Source organism: Thermobia domestica, chromosome 9 (genome assembly GCF_964235325.1).
Source record: "Thermobia domestica chromosome 9, izTheDome1.hap1.1, whole genome shotgun sequence".
Lineage (NCBI taxonomy): Eukaryota > Metazoa > Arthropoda > Insecta > Zygentoma > Lepismatidae > Thermobia > Thermobia domestica.
Window position 1 is genome coordinate 43,535,714 of NC_137462.1, and position 18,277 is coordinate 43,553,990.

The 18,277-nt window shown below is 37.0% G+C and overlaps 1 protein-coding gene across 2 annotated transcripts in view; it reads right to left on the reverse strand.

The window, feature by feature from the left end:
* The window catches only part of Sur (Sulfonylurea receptor), a 224,983-nt gene extending 207,166 nt beyond the window's left edge, over nucleotides 1-17,817 (reverse strand). For both annotated transcript variants that reach the window (XM_081771021.1, XM_081771020.1), the window contains exon 1: nucleotides 17,100-17,817. In XM_081771021.1, the coding sequence (XP_081627147.1) occupies nucleotides 17,100-17,690 (591 nt within the window). In that variant the 5' untranslated portion in view covers nucleotides 17,691-17,817. The remainder of the gene's footprint in view (nucleotides 1-17,099) is intronic.
* Between the last annotated feature and the right edge of the window lie 460 nt (nucleotides 17,818-18,277).

Consider the following 18,277-nt stretch of genomic DNA (forward strand, 5'->3'; position numbering starts at 1 on the left):
TTTATTTAATTCAAACCCAGAGAATTTCTTGATACATGGTACTTTAAGTAAATACATTTCTAAATATTGTGATATATTTATTCAAAAATTTATCGAACTGCCAGATACCAGTGATGAGTACAAGACTCTTTGTCTTCGTCTTGCATATAAGACCGAGATCAAAACTAGGGATCGCGATATAAGACCAAGACCATACCTGCAAGACATGCCCAAGACCAAGGCCAACCTGCAAGAGTCCTGCACACGTATTACTTGGATATTTTTAGAGGGTGGAAAAGAAGGGAAAAAATCATTATGTCCATTTCAATTTCTTGGCCTAAGAAGTACAGATTTAAAATTTATAAAACTGTATTAACCAAACATAAAAATAGAATATACAGATCTCAAGAAACTTCATAAGACTTCTCTTCGTTTTGTACAATATATAGGGCTGTTATAAAGTTCATGCTATAAAACAAATGCTTATAACGCTTTTTTTTTCTTTTTTTTAAAAATAATGATATTGTAGTGAAATAAATGTTAAGATCGTTATTGAGACTTACATTTTGTATCATCATCACACCTCCAGCTGGGCCCCGATGACATCCATACATTCCTGCAATCTCCGACCAAATCCATGAATGCTATTCCGTCTGGCGTCGTCAGAAATGTCATGGATCACTTCACTAATCTTAGCTTTCAGGGCCTGCAAATCCTTTGACTTTTCCGCATATACCTGTGTCTAAACGTGACCTCATAACAAAAAATCACAGGGTGTTAAATCGGGGGACCTGGGGGACCAAAGGGACGGAAGTCTACTCTCAATCAACATGCCAGGTAGCTCACGATCAAGGTAGTCCGTAACCAAGGTCCGTCGACTCGGTCCCTAACGACTTGTGCAAAATGTGCGGCAGTCCGTCTTGCTGCTAGTAGATGCGATTCTTAATTCCAAACCTAACCAATTCGGGTATCAGGAAATTTGTAAGCATTTGAAGTCACAATGTTTTCGTCGAAGAAAAACGGGACTATGGCCGGAGGTCGTCCATTGATGCGGCACACCACACATTAGGGATGCGCACGAAACAAGATTTGAGGCTGTCTCTGTCTCGAAAATGTGCTGTAAAAGTGACGTTTCGACTCGACAAAGGTATATTTATCTATTGGAAGGCCTGTGTCTCGACTCGAATTTTTCAGGAAAACTCCGTCTCGACTCGTCCCGTGCGCATCCCTACCACACATTCACTTTCGGGCTGTCTCTTTCGTGCGTCTCATATTCATGAGGGTTTTCAGTTCCCCAAACAAAACAGTTGTGAATGTTTACCCTTCCTGAAACATGGAAAGTTGCCTCATCTGAGAACCCCGAGGAACTGCAGAAGTTCCTTGTCATCATTCAGTTGTTTCAGCATCAGTTCACAGAAGTCCAGTCTCGTGTTTTGATCTTCTTCTGGCAGTTCATGCACAACTTTAATCTTGTACTTTTTGGCTTTCAAATGTTTACGCATTATCTTGCGCGTTGTTGACAGGGTAATTCCCAACTTTAGCGACCGCCACGGAATCGATTTTCTTGGACTTCTCTCCAGGTTGTAAGACCCTTCGCACTGTGTTTGGGCTCACTGGTGGCCGGCCACTTCTTTGCATATCACAGACACTCCCGGTAGCTAGAAACTTGCTGTACCAACTCTATATACTCCTGACATCAGGAAGTACTTTTTCTGTACACTCGTTTGAAGTTTCGCTGCAACAACACACCTGATTTCAGTTCAGCATACCAAGACACACACACTGTGTTTTCTCTTGTACCCTCGCCATTTTCATAAGCTTTGTTGCCACACATTAAAAAGAAAACAAAACGAAATTGATATTTTAATAATTTTTAGAAACCTCTTTATATCATTGAAAACAAAATAAGTTACAAACATATTAGTTTAACACAGAAAACAGAGAAAAAGTATAACGTTCTGAAAATTTCTGGCTTAAGATTATATTAAAATGTGTCAAGTAAAGATTTTAAATTTGTAGAAATCGAATATCGTTAGTTATTGTCAATTTTTGAATGAATACGTAATAGGCTTGCCAACTCTGGAAAATAAAAAACCGGCACCCCCTCAAAATTACCAATGATATAGATCTAAGTGTGAAGTATCTCTGTTCGGACCTACCCATGGAAAGGAAATGTACTATCGTGAACAAAAGTGCATTAGCATCTGTATTCCGCATATCCTTAATACATTCACTAATAAGCTTAATATATATGTTGTGCTTTAAATGAGAAACTGAAATCGACATTGATCATTTTATTGTATTTACCAGTAACTGCCACTTATTTAAAATTATCGAAGCAGATAAAGAAAAGTATATTAATCCTTACATGACAATTTTGGATTTGAAAAATGAAATTTATTCTTTAAACTTATACTTCAACTATAGGAAATTGCTTTAAGAAGTCCTTTCTCACTCTCAATAAATATAAAATTCCTTACAAATAAATTTCAAATTTTCCCTGATACAATCCCTGTCATCTCTTTAAAATTATCTAAACAGATTATGGTGAAATGTGACAGTTTTGGATTTACAGAATGAAAGTTATTTCTTAAATCTATTCTTCGGAGTATATAAAAATTTAAAAAAACCGGTCATAAAAAGGCTGGTAAGAAAGTCTGTCCGGTCACCGGCTTTAATCAAAATGACAGCAATGTTTCCGGCCAGGCCGGTCAAAAACCGACCAGTTGGCAACCCTAATACATAAAATACTTGTCTTACGTTTTACTATATCATTACTTCAGTAAAGTGATTGACCAGACAGATTATGAATAATAATCTTTCATTATGTTGGCTAAATTCTGTTGGTAGTAATATGAGAAAGAGCTAATTTCTGCTGTAAGAGATGTTTGGTAGCATCTCAGGCCATATGAGGTTTTAATGGACAACATCGTTTTTGAAGGGTTTCTCGTGGTTATTCTATTTTTTTTATCACTTTCCTCATTCCACCAATTATTATATTATCCCTTAGTTGAATTTATTACCGTCTCCTTTAGTCTAACAGTGTGATATTACTTAATTCCAAAGATTTTATTTCATTTTAAAAGATGTCTCATTTCAAATATTAAATTTTGCTATACGCTTGTGTGACAGGGACTTATTAGAACACACACACACACAAATTCTTTTTTATAAAAGTGGTAGTTAAACACTTCTAACTAATTTACTAACACGACATAAATGTGTAATTGGTTTACACCTCTTTTTTTTTAACAAACAAATAGAAAAGTTAAAAGTGTTAAACATTACGTGCAACAGGAGAGGCTAAAAATTTCTTTCATTGTTTTTCGGATTTATATTCTGACAGCTCCTCCACTGTGGTTAAGAGTGCACCTATAGTCACACATTTACCAATAAGAAATTCTTTAAAAAAATTATTAGCGTTAAACAAACAAAAAATGTCCAAAGATGAGACACACTAGATAGGTCTCCGTATTTTTTGATCACACCTCGCATTAAGATGAAACTGATATTTAGGCAGACACTAATCAAGCTTCTCATTAAAATACTAAGAAAACAACAGTATACACTAAGGTTAATAAAATATAGCTCAACATTATGGTTATGTCTTAAACTTTAGTTTCTTTGTTTAACTACTGAGTGGCCCAAAAAATTGGACACGTCCTAATAAGTGACAAACGCTGCTACTACAAGATATAACCAAAGTAAGAATGTAGATGGAGAATAGGTATAGGGGAAAATGTTTGAAGACACATGACAATGACATCCGCCATATTGTATTTTACGTAATTCTCCTAAAATGGAAATCATAGCATGTGATATGCCATTTTGATAGCAAATTTTCGTAGACATTGAATGGCACTATTATTTTTGCTCTAGTTCTAACCATTATAAAGTTGTAACTGTTTCTTTGTATCGTTGCAGCTGTCTCACTACCAGAAGATAGTCCTTGACGCATGCAGAGTGCATTGAAATCGTAATGATCTCTAGAGAACGAAACACTAGGGTGACTGCAGACGATTTTAACCGCCGTCATCCGGAATGGACTCCCATCAGCAATAGTACTGTGTTCTAAACGCTGAAGAAATTCCAAGAAACCGGATCTGTTGCAAATCGACCCAAGACTGGTAGACTACGAATTCCAATAGACGAGACAACTGTGGCAGTGTTGGCATAATTCAGTAAAAGACTCAAGAGAAGCATGTGTAGTGTAGCTCGTGAAAGGGGTATTAGTCGCACCTCAATCATATGCATGAGTTAATGAATTAGTGGCATCCTTGTAAGCTGTAGTTTCACCAACATCTTACAGATGATAATCTAAATTATTCCGTAGAGTTTGCTCAATGAGCCACGACAGAACAGAGCAGAGCAGCTACGACAAAACCCCATATCTGCTTGTGACGTATCGTTTACTGATCAGGTAAACGTTTACGTGTCAGGCGAAGTAAATAAACAGAACGTGCAGTACTGGTTGAATAGTATCTGTATTGGTTTTACGCTTCCGCAAATGTTCTCGGCAAGGTGATGGTATCGTCTGGTGTATGGAGGACTTGCGTTGTGGGTCAATTCTTTATCGACGGGACCCTAACGGAAATGGGCTATCTGGGCATATTAGAAAACAAAATCTTGCTATCACTGCTATCGGAGGATTTGTCATTTCCTAGGGTTTTCCAGCCCGATGGCGCCCCATCCCATTACGGTACCTTTTTCTGTGAGTGCCTCGTTCATCAGTTTCCTAATGAGTGGATTGGTCGGCGGGGTGTTGTGAAATAGCCCTCACGTTCTCCTCACATAACCTCACTCGACTACTATCTGTAGAACCGTGTGAAATATGTTGTGTATGCAGAGAAAATCAGAGATGTTCAGCATCTCAAGAAACAAATTATAGATTCATGTTCCAGCATTGCAGCCGACACTTTTCGCAGCGTTTTACGTAACTAGGAACTCAGAATGATCTGACACTCGACCGGAAAGCGGAACAAACTGTTAACATCAGTCAGTGTATGGTACTTGCCATATGACTAATCTCTTTTATTGGAAACACAACAAAGAAACAGTTATAATCGTCAGTGCTAGAGCACAAATAACAATACCATTCAATTTCTACAAAAAATTGCTCTTAAAATGACATATTACATGGTTTTAAGACAATTAGGTAAAATTCAAGATGGCGGACGTCCTTGCGATGTGTTCTCAATAATTTCCTCATCCCTATTTTTCACCTACATTATTACTTTGGGTATATTTTGCAGCGTTTACCACTTATTGATATGTTTCCACACTTTTGGACCACCCTGTATAATACTGTGCAAAGATAAGACATACCATATATTAACCGATAGACCACGTCGAGACGAACAAAATAATGTGCTTCAGAGTAAATTCTGATGAACAGTTTTTGAGAAAATCGAGAAAAACGAATTTTTATGGTGTTAAAACGTATGTCGTTCGTTGAAAGATTTTATTTTGCTGCAGTAGGTTATTTATTTATGTAATGCACGTTTAATTTCTCCCCACGCACAGGTTACACATACAGAGTCCTAACAGTAATGCACACACTATTTATAAATCATATGCAGACACTACAATTAAAGAATCTACGCCCATTTTAGTAAATCTTTTGTCTCAGTGTCCAATTTCGAACCAAGCAATAATGATTCCGAAATTGAGCTTCGTTTAAAAATTAAATTAAGATATTGACATTCACAGTTGTCTACGAAGTATATAATAACTCTATTATAGTCGGTACGATTAAATTTGACTCGCTTGCTGTCAAAGCGTTTAATTGGCCTGTTAGAACGTGTGAAGAGAGTCAAATTCAATAGACGTCCGTCTGCTATTGTTGTTGTATATATAGTCTGACGATAGATGGGGAGGTTGATAACCTACTGATCAAATTAGGACTCTCTCCTTAGTTATCAAGCACACGCAGATCGATCGGGAATCGAACCATTTTAAATTCTCGTCAATGAATAAGACGGCGATAGTAACTATCATACAGGTGGCAAGTGAGTTAAGTCTTGTGAACTATAGTAGCAAAATGCCAGTTTCTATTTATGTATTTATTTTTGTTGAAATACGCGTAAACAATTACATTGTCCTTCAAGACACTTATTAAGTTGTAACACATTTTTATTGTTATCTATAGGAGCTGTATTTGCTACCATATACTGATTCCCTCTATTTAGAGGAACAATAATGAATCCAACATGGCTGAAAATTTAATTCCTAGCAATATTCATAGCAGTAAACATACCTTGTACCACAGTATGCTTTAAGATACACAGTACTTTTCAACCTTTTCACTCTGTAGGAAAGCCTAAAAATATCTAACGGTCTGAAGTAAAAACGGTCTTTCCAAAAAAAAAAAAAAATAAATAAAAAAAAATAAATAAATAATAATAATAATATTTTATTAAAGTGCGTATTCTAAGGGAAATTGGATCACGTGCTCTTTCGTTTCCAAAAATTCCACCTCTAAGGCGGAAGGCTTAAATTCTAAAATATCTAAATTTTCCACTATGTTCATAAAATAGCCAAAGCGAGGAAGTATTTTAACAGTTGGAAATTATACTTTAAACATAGTTCACTTGGACTGACATTATTATTATTATTATTATTATTATTATTATTATTATTATTATTATTATTATTATTATTATTATTATTATTATTATTTAAAATATCAACGATATGCCCTTAGGCGCTTCAAACCATTCCTCGTTATGAAATTCTGTATGTGCTACTACTTCATTGTAAGATATGACTCCCGAAATTACAGTCACGCACCAAAAGAAATAAGAAAAATAATTTTAAACTTATGTTAGAAGAAGGAAGTTAGCTAAGAAAAGTTTATAAAAACTGCAAATTTTTTTTTTAAAAAAAGAAGAAAGCTAAGTGGCAGAGACAGAACAACTTTCCCATTAACGAGGTGTCACGGGTTATGGAAATCAGACATGCGAGAACCACAACTAACGTAACAGAGAAATTAGAAAAAAGAAATAAACGCTAACTAACTGGTTTTCTTAATTTTACTTGTATCACAACTACGAGAATTAGGTCTAAGAGAAATATAAACAAACGATGGTAAAGACACTAAAGAGGATCACGCGAAACAGTTAGGGTGGTCAGTAATATATAAACTCTCATAACACAAATATGTAAGGTTTTTACCTCACCAATATTTTTTTAAGGTGTAATGAAAACACTTGAGGTTAAACTAATGCCAAATAACAATACTCTAGGCTTTATCAGGGTGTTTCAAAACAACACCGACAATGTTTGGGAGGTGATTCCTGACACCAAAATAAGACAAAAAGTATACACCAACCTGGATACACAAATAGACCCTACTTCCTTTCGAAGTTATAGGCTGTCGAAAACATGAAAAAATGAAATTAAAAGATTCATAGCTCCAATGCTATGGGACCTACCGTAGTCGGATCAAGACTTCACTTGGGAACTAATATATATGCTATCCAAAAATACATGTTTCAGACTACTGCGATACTCACGCAACATTTTTTTATAGAGGGATTTTGGCTACGGGCATATAATTTGAAGTAATCACCAATTACCTCTATAAAAATTGTTGTGGAAGTACTGCAAGATTTTGAAACATGGATATTTGGATAGGGCACATGTTAGTTCCAAAGTGAGGTTTTGACACGACGACGGTAGGTGTATTAGAGCTATGGGCCTTTAAAGTTCATTTTTTATGTTTTCGGCAGCATATAACGCCGAAAGGAAGCATTTGTGCACCCAGGCTGGTGTACACTTTTCGTCTTATCTTGGTGTCAGGAATCACCTCCCAAACGTTTTGAAACACCCTGTATATCTTGATTGCCTGGCGGGCCAGTCCACCGCTTGTGTTGAAACTTCCTTTAGTCACTGGACTAACAGGTACGCTCCCGACGCTGTTGTCATTTCTGTGACGATTCGCTTAGTATAGTTGTCTATACTTTTTGTCTTATCTTGGAGTCAGGAATCACGTTCCAAACGTTGTCGATGTTTTGAAACACCCTGTATAGCCTCTCATGCCCAAAGTATGTGAGGTTTTTTGTAACATCACCAATATTTTGTGAGGTTTAACAAGAAAATCTTACATTTGGAGTTAAACTGACTGCCAAATAACAACAATAGTCTACCGTCTTATGCCCCATGAGGTTACACTGATGTCAAACAACAACACCCTGCCGTCTTATGGCTTTATATACCGTCTTATGCCCCAAGTATGTCAGGTTTTAACATCACGAATATTTTGAGAGTTTTAACAAGAAAAATCTTACATTTGAGGTTAAACTAATTCTAAATAACAACAACACTCTAGGCTTTATAGATCATCTTATACCCCGGAGGCGCGGTGGTTCAGTGGTAAAGCGTTCACCTCTGGCGCATGAGGTCCTTCGTTTGATCCCAGCTCGCACTAAGTGAACTTTGTGGTGAACAAACTCTGTGTGTGTGGGTTTTCTTGGGGTTCTCCTGTTTCCTCCCACTTTCTTCATTCCACCACTTTCGTTCTTTTCAGGAATTGGATAATGTAGACAGATCCTTAACACACCTTTTGATGCACTGAAACGTCAGCAAAGTTCTCAATTCAGAGTGTTAATTCATGAAGACTATGATTTTACTAGTTCCTCCTTAGGAGGCCCCATCCGATTAGTTATCGGTGGAAATGAAAAATTCTTTTTTCTGCTCCATAGTTTCCAAGCTACTCCAACTAAACAAATTGAAAATTAATGACAGGACATCCATACGTATGAGTTACGTTTCAATTTACATGTTTTGTAAAATATATATATTTACACCTTTGGTTACATCTGACAACAATGTGTGGTTCCTAGTGTACTTCAATCGTTGCTTCCTAGTTTAAAAATATATGCATGAACAAGGCTTCATTTTGATATAACCATTATTTGTGTATCGCTTCAGGTTCAAAAGTTCTACTATCCCAAACTCCGGGTTGCATTGTATATTGGACACCCTGTAGTACCCTAACAGCACAATTACATAGCAGGCATATGCCTATCATGTTCCCTCAGGTACATGGGAATGTGTCCAGTATGTGCCTTATATACTTCTGAGAAAGAAATCACATGGATGGCAAGTGATAGTCACAGTCTATGTCCGCCCCTAGGCACATGTAATGATGGGCAGTGGGAATATTCCCGGTGGGAAGGAAAATAAAAAATGGGAATATTCCCGTTTTTTCCCTGGCATATAAATTCCGGGAAGGAATTTATTTCCATTTCTTTATCTTCCAAATTATAAGAACCGTATGACTAATTACTTTATTTTCATTTATTATGATTTACTTCTAGGCTTTAAATAATTTGGACGTTAAAAAAATAAAATTCGTTGACTGTACTTTATATAACTAATAATATGATTTATTAGTTCCATTTCCATTTTCACTAAAAAGTAGCAAAGTACTAATTTACAAATGATGAAGAGGAACCAGTTTGTAAAGTAATGTAGAAATTGTGTAGAAATACGAATAAAGTACAATTAATACACATCGAACCATCGTTAGTAATAGACGTCGGTCTGTCTACTGTTTCTGACTCGAATTTCTGAAGAGGTACTCGGACTTCTCTTACATGTGAATTAACGCATGAAATTTCGAGAAATAGTTAGGAAGAAAGATCGTGTGTGGCAATGTTAGGTGCAAAATGATAAATATTAGTTAGTATCTAGCAATTATTGTGGGCATGAATATATATGCGCAAATGTTGACAAAATGGTGAGACTTGTGTTTTCTGGCAGTTACCCAACCTAATTTGTTTATAACATTTAAAAATTTAATATGTTTATAATATCGAGTTTAGAATATCCACTAACATAGAAATTTAAACTGGTTAGCAGTGTAAAAGTATGAGGACTTCCTTTACCAAATGTTTTTTCACAACATAGGCCTATTTACTCCCATAAAACATATTGTAAGTAAATATACATTTATGCGTACTCTCTAAATATAATAAAATAACATAGTACCGTTCAGAATACACATTTTAAAGAATCCTCTGGAGACAAGTGTAATAATATACTGTAATAAAAACCGAATTTAACTTTGAAACCATAATATAGTAATAGAATGCAATTTTCTTTGTGATTGTACATAAATTCCTGGAAAAATTTCCATTTTGCGAATCTTCCCGGGAATATTCTCGAAAAATATCTTCCCGAGAATTTACCCATGACTAGGCACATGCCTGATATGAACCTGGGGAACGTTACTAGCCGCGTGCTCTTCCGACTGGCTACAGAGGCGATGAAGAGAACGTCACTTGTAGAGGGATAAATTATTGAGGTCTTTTGCATTCGGCTAATCAGAGTGCTCCTTTAACCGCATATATTTGACTATAACCTTTTGGGAGTAGATAAAACCTGCTCGCCATGTAATTTTATAAAACATTGACGAGTGTCTATTTACTTTATTTCATGGTTCTTCCATATTCACTTTCAAATGATCGGCGACAGTTGCCATCTAATAAAGTTGATGCGTTTATTGCTCCTAGTACACAATCGCTTAGAAAAAGAAGCAACAAATGTGGGAGATGAATTTAGAATACCTAAATGGCGAATGCCTAGCACATCTTGTGCTGTTAGGATATCTGAAACAACATGTACCTAAAGAACGTGTCCCAAGTGACCACATAAAAACAAATGACTGTTAGGGTTCGAAACTGAGCCAGATATATATTTGTGGTACATAGTTGCAAATATCAATTAGGTGTAACAAGTACCTAAAACTGTAGGTAGCTGAAGTACATACTTAGCCCATGAATATCATATATGCCAAGTGTCGGGTACCTAAAAAGTAGCTGGGACACCTAACTGGCACATGCCTAGCACATCTTGTGCTGTTAGGATATGAATACTAAAATAATAAATAGTCGTGTATTTTTCTATGTTAGGAGGATCCGTAGTCTACTGCTTAGAGCATTGGGCTCACGTCTGAGTGGTTCCGGGTTCGAATCCCGGCTGGTGCATTCCAATTTTTGGCGTCCATTCAGCGTAGTAAGGTAAACTGGGGAGAAACGTGAATTTAAAAAGCTCTGATGCATCTGAGACTACGTGTGGTTGCAAGGCTGGATGTAGTTCCGCCTCGCTAATAGATAGCGCTGAAGCAGGCTCAGGCTTGCAAAGAAATGCCACGCCAGTGGTTATTATTTATTATCATTTTCTTTTTATTCAGTTTATGAACAGGTTATCTTGTCTAGATGGAAGTGCATTGCTCAGCGGCGCAAATCTGTCTTCAACGTTGGAGGGAGGGGATGGATAAGGCCGTTCTCATAATATTTTTTTAAAGTCATGTTCAAAATATTTATGAAGTTGAAAAACAATGCTATGGAGGATAAGGGGGGGCAGACTTGTCTTCACATTGGGAGGCGGGTAGATTTGAGGTTTATTCTGGGGAGGAAGACTCATATTACAGTAGATGAATCTGATTTCTGAGGTAAACCTGTTGTATGTTATATATCAGGCGATGTAGATGAAGTACTGGTAGATATCAGTATTACAAATCAGTGCCGTGAACACAACTTGAAATTGAATACATGCATATTTATAATTGGTATGTTTCTTCTAGGCATCCACAACAATCTTCATCTACAGTATAGATGAAAATCACATTTCAAATCGGATTATTTATTGGGGGTGATAATTCTCCAGTTCCAAGATTGGGGGATATGTCCCCCTCATCCCCCTGGGATTTACGCCAGTGGCACTGCTTGGGAAACAAGTTACAGACAAAAAAAAACTCACTAACTTCATCATAATTGTGATCATGTTTGCACCACTTCCCGAAGAATTAAAAGCAAATTATTTTCTTGAGCACTTGTCTGCCAATGACTCCCTATTCATTATCAACTTGTACATAAATCTAACATAACAACGCACAAATGATTTTTAAGAGACTTTAATGTACTCTCCAATAGCCATAACTTACTACGAAAAACGTAATTTTGTGTTGACGTAATGTTTGGGTTAGATAGGTAACTACATACACTAGTCACGAAAAAACAAAGAAAACTACTACTTCCTTTGATTGATTACAGTTGAATGTCCTTTTTAACACTGAAGCTACAGCTGGTTATCAAAATAATGGAAACGTCTGTTTGCAACATATAGCATGTGTGAGGTTTGATAACAGTTGCGAGAAACAGTGTTCAATGAATTAATGACATAGAGAACCCAATGAAAAACATAGCCGCATAGTAATAGTGGACGCAAAAGAAGCTTCAGTGAAAGGGATCATCAACCATTGAAGGAGATATCACCAAGGACCAGATCAAATGCGGCAAAAGTGACTGCGGGACTCAATCAGCACCTGGAACAGCCTATTGCGACAATCACAGTCTGACACGAGCTGAATACTCGAATAGCTGCGGTAGAGTTGTAATTTACAAATCAATTGTTACAACCACCAACACTTTAGCGCAAAAACAAAGGAACAATGAGTCTTCTTCTACCTTATTTTCGAACAATAGCCCGTGTTTATGTAGCAGACGCCCAAACAAGCTTACACAGTAAAAAATGCGGTGTTGAAACAACACAAAATGACTACCACTTTAGCGTGTTACTTGTGTGTCAATTCAACACCAAGCCATCGCCTTCAGAGCATATCAGAAGTACCTTGTTACTGGTTGTGAGTATTTGAATCGTTTTTTACTGTTTGGTATGAGTAAAGCTTTGCGAAATTTATTTCGCATTTATGAGAAGTAACTAATAACATTCTATGTTTTCTGTAACCGGTCACAATAATATTGTTGTAAACCTGTGTATAATCTGACAACAGTTAAACAGATAGCAGTTCTTCCATCTATTTTCTTTTATCTGTTATTCTTGTGTCTTAGCAGACGCCCAAACAAGCTTACACACTAAACTGTACTGAAGATAGCAGAACTGTTGTCTATGTAACTGTTGTTAGACGATTCACATGTTTACAACAATATTATTGTGATCGATTACAGAAAGCATAGAACATTATTTGTTACTTGGCATAAGTGCCAAATATATTTTGCAAAGCTTTGCTCATATTAAACGAGAAATACCAATGCAAATTCTCCCAGGTAGTAACGGGTTATTTCTGATATGTTCAGAAGGCGATGTGCTTGGTGCTGAATTAACACACAAGTAACACTCTAAAGTGGTAGTCATTTTGTGTTGTTTCAACACCTCATTTCTTACAGTGTATTCTTCGAACTACTTCCTTCCTACATGGCTATGATTAAAAAGAGAAAAGAAAACTCCCTCGTGAATATACGGCTTTCGGAGATCCGAGTTCGATTCCCGGGGGAATCTGATGTGGTTCAGGTGCCACGGCATGCCGTAGATCTACGTGTCATATATCCTCGCTGCTGAAAAGGATGCTAAATTCAAATTCAGCCAACCAGAAGGAAAAGAAGCAGGAAACTCGGTACGATTCCTGATGGGGACTCATGTGGTTCGGATCCCATGCTAAACTGTAGGTATATGTCTCATACAGCCTCGGCGCATGAAAGTGGCGCTAAATTCCAAACCAACCAATAAGAGGAAATATATTCTACGACACAAAATAACATATAGGAAAGTTCCGAGAAACAACGTGAAAGAAGCCATAATTAACGGAAAGCGTATTTTCGGAGAAAGACAATAAATGAAAATGAACACGAGAAAATTTTACAATCTGGCAACATTAGATCCTATGTCATTACATGAGAAATTCCAGGAACTCTAAAATGCAGAAAGGATTATATTTTGAAACATTTTCAATTTCAATGAGTATTTTAATATACTGCAACGTCTTTTATGAGCTGTTTTAGTGGATAATTTCTGGATTTTATGACGACTAATGCGTCACTGTAGATAAAGAAACCATGGTATTTAAACGACTTTTCAGACACTACTTTTATATGTTTTTAATCGCTGTTTTTTTTAATTGGTGTAAAAACTAGCCTTCAGAATCAAAGGATAGAACTTCGTTCATCAGCTGGATTGACGAACCCAGTGACATCTTGTGTTGGAGATAAGAAATAGTTTTCTAACACTTCCTCAACATATTTTGAAACGTCACCCTTAAAAAATGAAATCTTTAAGTTTTACGTCCCACGATTATGCCGGCTAGGCTAAAGGAGACGGCGATAATCAGAAATGAAGGAAATGGTGGAATAAAGTGGGAAGAAACGGGAGAACCCCGAGAAAACTCACGCACACGGTGTTTGTCCATCACAAAGCTCACTTGGCGCGAGCTGCGATAGAACCAAAGATCCTATGCACCAGAGGTAACGTTCTACCACTAGGCCACCGCGAAACGTCGCCCTTAAGACTAAAACAAGTGATAATCTTCTTTCTTTCTATCTTCATTGAAAATGATAATTTGAATGCTTATTGTACCTCGCCTTCTAAGCAAAAATTAAAACACAGAAATGTGTATGATTAAAAACGAACGATATGTTTATTTATTAACACTTACTTCACTTCCCACAATTATGTTCTATGGGCCAATATACTGATAATGGAAAATGAATTGCTTGTTTGAAGTTTAGGATCTTTTCTTCCGCATCGTGGCTGTATGAGACGTAGATCTAGAGTTGAATGTGGGATACGAACTTATGAATTGGAATTCTCACCGAAGATTATCTTATGTGTCTTGCAACAAAGGTAGTACACTAGACAAAGCTCTATCTGAAGCTCTTTTCACTGCTTAAAAGATTAATGTCTACACAGCAGCTCACCCACTGGGTCCGGATCCCAGCCAAAACTTCGTAACTCAACATATACAAGGGTGCCATCAGGGGGGCAAGGTGGGGCACTCGTCCCCCCTAGAGGAAATTATACTTGGGAATATCGAAAACCCAATAGAATTTTTAGAATAGTTACACCAAAATTTGAAACTATATTTGAAATGTCGCTTATACTTGCCCCCTCTTGGAAACCACAACATGGGCGCCCTTATATATATATATATATATATATATATATATATATATATATATATATATATATATATACCTTGTTAATAAAACTATATATGTTTAACAGGGAAATGATTGCTATAGAATGAAAATTTGATTTTATACTTCATTTGTACTCTTTCTCTTTCTCTTATATAGTTTCTCTTATATAGTTCAATCATTTTTTTCTGAAAATATGGCTAGATGCAATTATCTTACAATTACTTATTAGGCAGGGGTGCCCACAAGGGGGGGGGCTATGACGCAAACTGCGTCATTGAAATATTTGGGGGGTTAAAATCTATATAAATATGTTTGATGAGGGGGGTAACATTAATCGAAAAGAAGATTTTTCATGGAAGAACACCTACGGATAGACAATTGGGGGGGGGGGGCACCAGTATTAGGTACAGAATAATGCCCATTCAATACTACATAGATGTAGTGGGTTTTAGTACTGGACCCCTCCAAAGCTTTACTCCCCAACAAAAATTTCTGAGTGTGCGCCTGTGTCCACATAATTCTCATAAATCCAGATAAATAAATCTAATTCTTCTAACGTTAAAAAAGAACAATCTTCTTTTTCTCAATAAATGTAAACGGAGCATACAAAGTTTATGACTGTTTTTCTAACAACTTTGGTAATTAGATTTGAAAGTGTTCTCGACAGGCCATAGGAAGCTGCTACTACAATCTTAATTAGATAATTACCTTTTAGTTTCATGGTTTGTAATAGTGATGTTACAATTATAGCAATATTCGTTATTTGAATGTCCGAATATTCGTTTTCAGAATGAAGCAGGCTTTCGAATTTCATTATTCGAATTTTAACACTTCTAGTTTGTACATCTTTGTTTTCAGAATGAAGCAGGCTTTCGAATCAGACGGAATAAAATGAAATGAAATCTTTAAGTTTTACGTCCCACGTTACTGTCGGTTAGGTTAAAGGAGATGGTGATGATGAGAAATGAACGAAATGGAGGACTAAAGAAAATAGGAGGAAACGGCAGAATCCCTAGAAAACCCACGCACACGGTGTTTGTCCACCACAAAGCTCACTTGGAACGAGCTGGAATCGAACCAAGAACCCCACGCAACAGAGGTGAAAGCTCTGTTGCTGAGCCACCGGAGACCCTTGAATGATACTGCATATATGTGTAACGATATATAAATTCGGGAGAAATACGGTAAAATATCCTTACATTTTCCTGAAGAGGTATTCTTTTTAATTTGGACGCCTTTGTCGCGGTTCCATAGTTAGATATCACCACAAAACGCACCCCTAAAATTCTTTGCCGTTAGCTATAAATTTGCTAACTGTTGACGCCATGGGCGTCTATGGCGGGGGGACGAGGGGGCGCGTCCCCCCAATATTTTGAAGTACAAAATATTTAATATTTTATTCTAATTTAATTTATTTACTAACGACAGAACTACATATAAGTAATAATTATTTTATTTATTTGCAATATAATAGGTAACAAAGTTCTTAATATATCTCAGGGGGTCCGTGAAGGTAAGCAGAAAGATAACACATGGAATCAAAGATAATAAACAGGTTGGGCTAGGTAGTACCATTTAAATCAGTTTCTTTGATGTCCCCCCCAAATTTTACATGCCAGAGACGCCAGTGGTTGACGCGCAGCTCGTAGGTATGAAGAAATCGAGGGCTTTCTAACCAAAAACGTCATATTTTGTTTTGTTTAAAAAAAAACTTTTAGAGAGGGGCGGAGAGGGAGAACGAAAGAGGAGAGTGAATGGAAGAAAATGTGTTTCGTATATGATAGCTTGGAACCTTTAGAAGCAGAGGTCCCCATCCCCCTTCCACAAAGGATTTAGGCGAAACCCCCAACACTTACATTGTCCCCCAAATTTATCATTCTACCCCCAAAATATATTATTCTACCCCAGAAATTTTGCATTCCCCCTTCCAAATTTCTTATTCTAAAGTCTAATTATATCATTTTCAATGCCAAATTACGCCCGCCCAAATATTCTCATGTACCCAAATTATGCCCTAAAACCCGCCTCCAAGTACCTCTCATGTGAGATGGGTTGCTCGATCACCACTCGTATGACATTTTTTTTCGACCACATGGTGTTGCAAAGATTTGAAAGGCGTTAAAAGAAATGCATGCTCCGTTTTTAACTAAAATTGTAAATGAAAAATATCTGAATACTTACATGCTTTAAGAGAAGCCATCCATCCAGTAATCCTAAAGCTGAATACAAGACAATCAAAATTATATTAATATGAAGTCTAATATGATGAAAGTCGACGCCGACGTCTAATAGTTGCCAGATTTTCCCAGCCCTAATAAGTGCTGCACAGACAAAGAACACTTGCGACACCACTAGATACAAAGGTTTGCCCCACACCTCCACTTTGTGATACCACAAAAACACCACACAGGAAACCACTAAACACACTGCAGCTGACACTACCACGTGCAGAGGCTGATAAGGTTTCGATATTTCGGCCAAAATAGCGTCTCCACTTTCTGCCAATGATGCCAGAAACAGAAAGAAGGTCAACAACCATCGTGCCGAATGACATGGGAGAAATTCGGTCACTAGTGCGATACTATTTTTATTATTTTCATCTTCATTGTTAGTTTTGTTCTTAGTCGCCGATCGACAACTATATACAATCAAGACAATGAAGACCGCGTTAATAAACAATGCTCCTGAGGCAATAATCGCGATGTCCAAGAAACAACTATTCTGCCACCATTGTACGGTGGCATTGTTGGGGCCACCGCAAAAAGCATCCATCCTCTGCGCCGTTCATCTGCTGGTTATGTGCTTATTACAGAGCCTAGAAGATATTTCACCTCAGCCAAGGCCGTGCTTAACTCCGCCAGTGTTGGTTAGAGACTGCGTGTGAAAGCCAGCCTCTCTGTCCCAGCGCCAGCGCGGAACTGTTCGGCATCGGCACTGACCCATCAAAGGTGTGCCTCTCTACATATACATATAAGCAATAAAAGAGAAAAACGATCACGTGTTTTTCCGCTTCATTCTGACAGGTGAAAAGGAAACAACGAAACTTAAGAAGCAAATTGATATCCATACATATGTGTAAACTGTAAAGAATGCCTACAGCGGAAAAACCTAATTTTTATATCTGAATACGCAACTTACCTTATCATGCCGTGGGTTTTTATGGAGTTCACTTTTTTCTCTTTTCTTTCTTGTAATCTACAATTTTTGAACCAGAAATAAGAAAAAGAAGGAGGAAGATGATTAAAATAACTCGGTTTTACATCAGGTCCGACGGAGAGTTCATCACGGGGAATATCCTTCCGGAAAGTCCAAACACAAACACTAAAGTACTAAACTGCCACTACAAAGGGGCAACGATC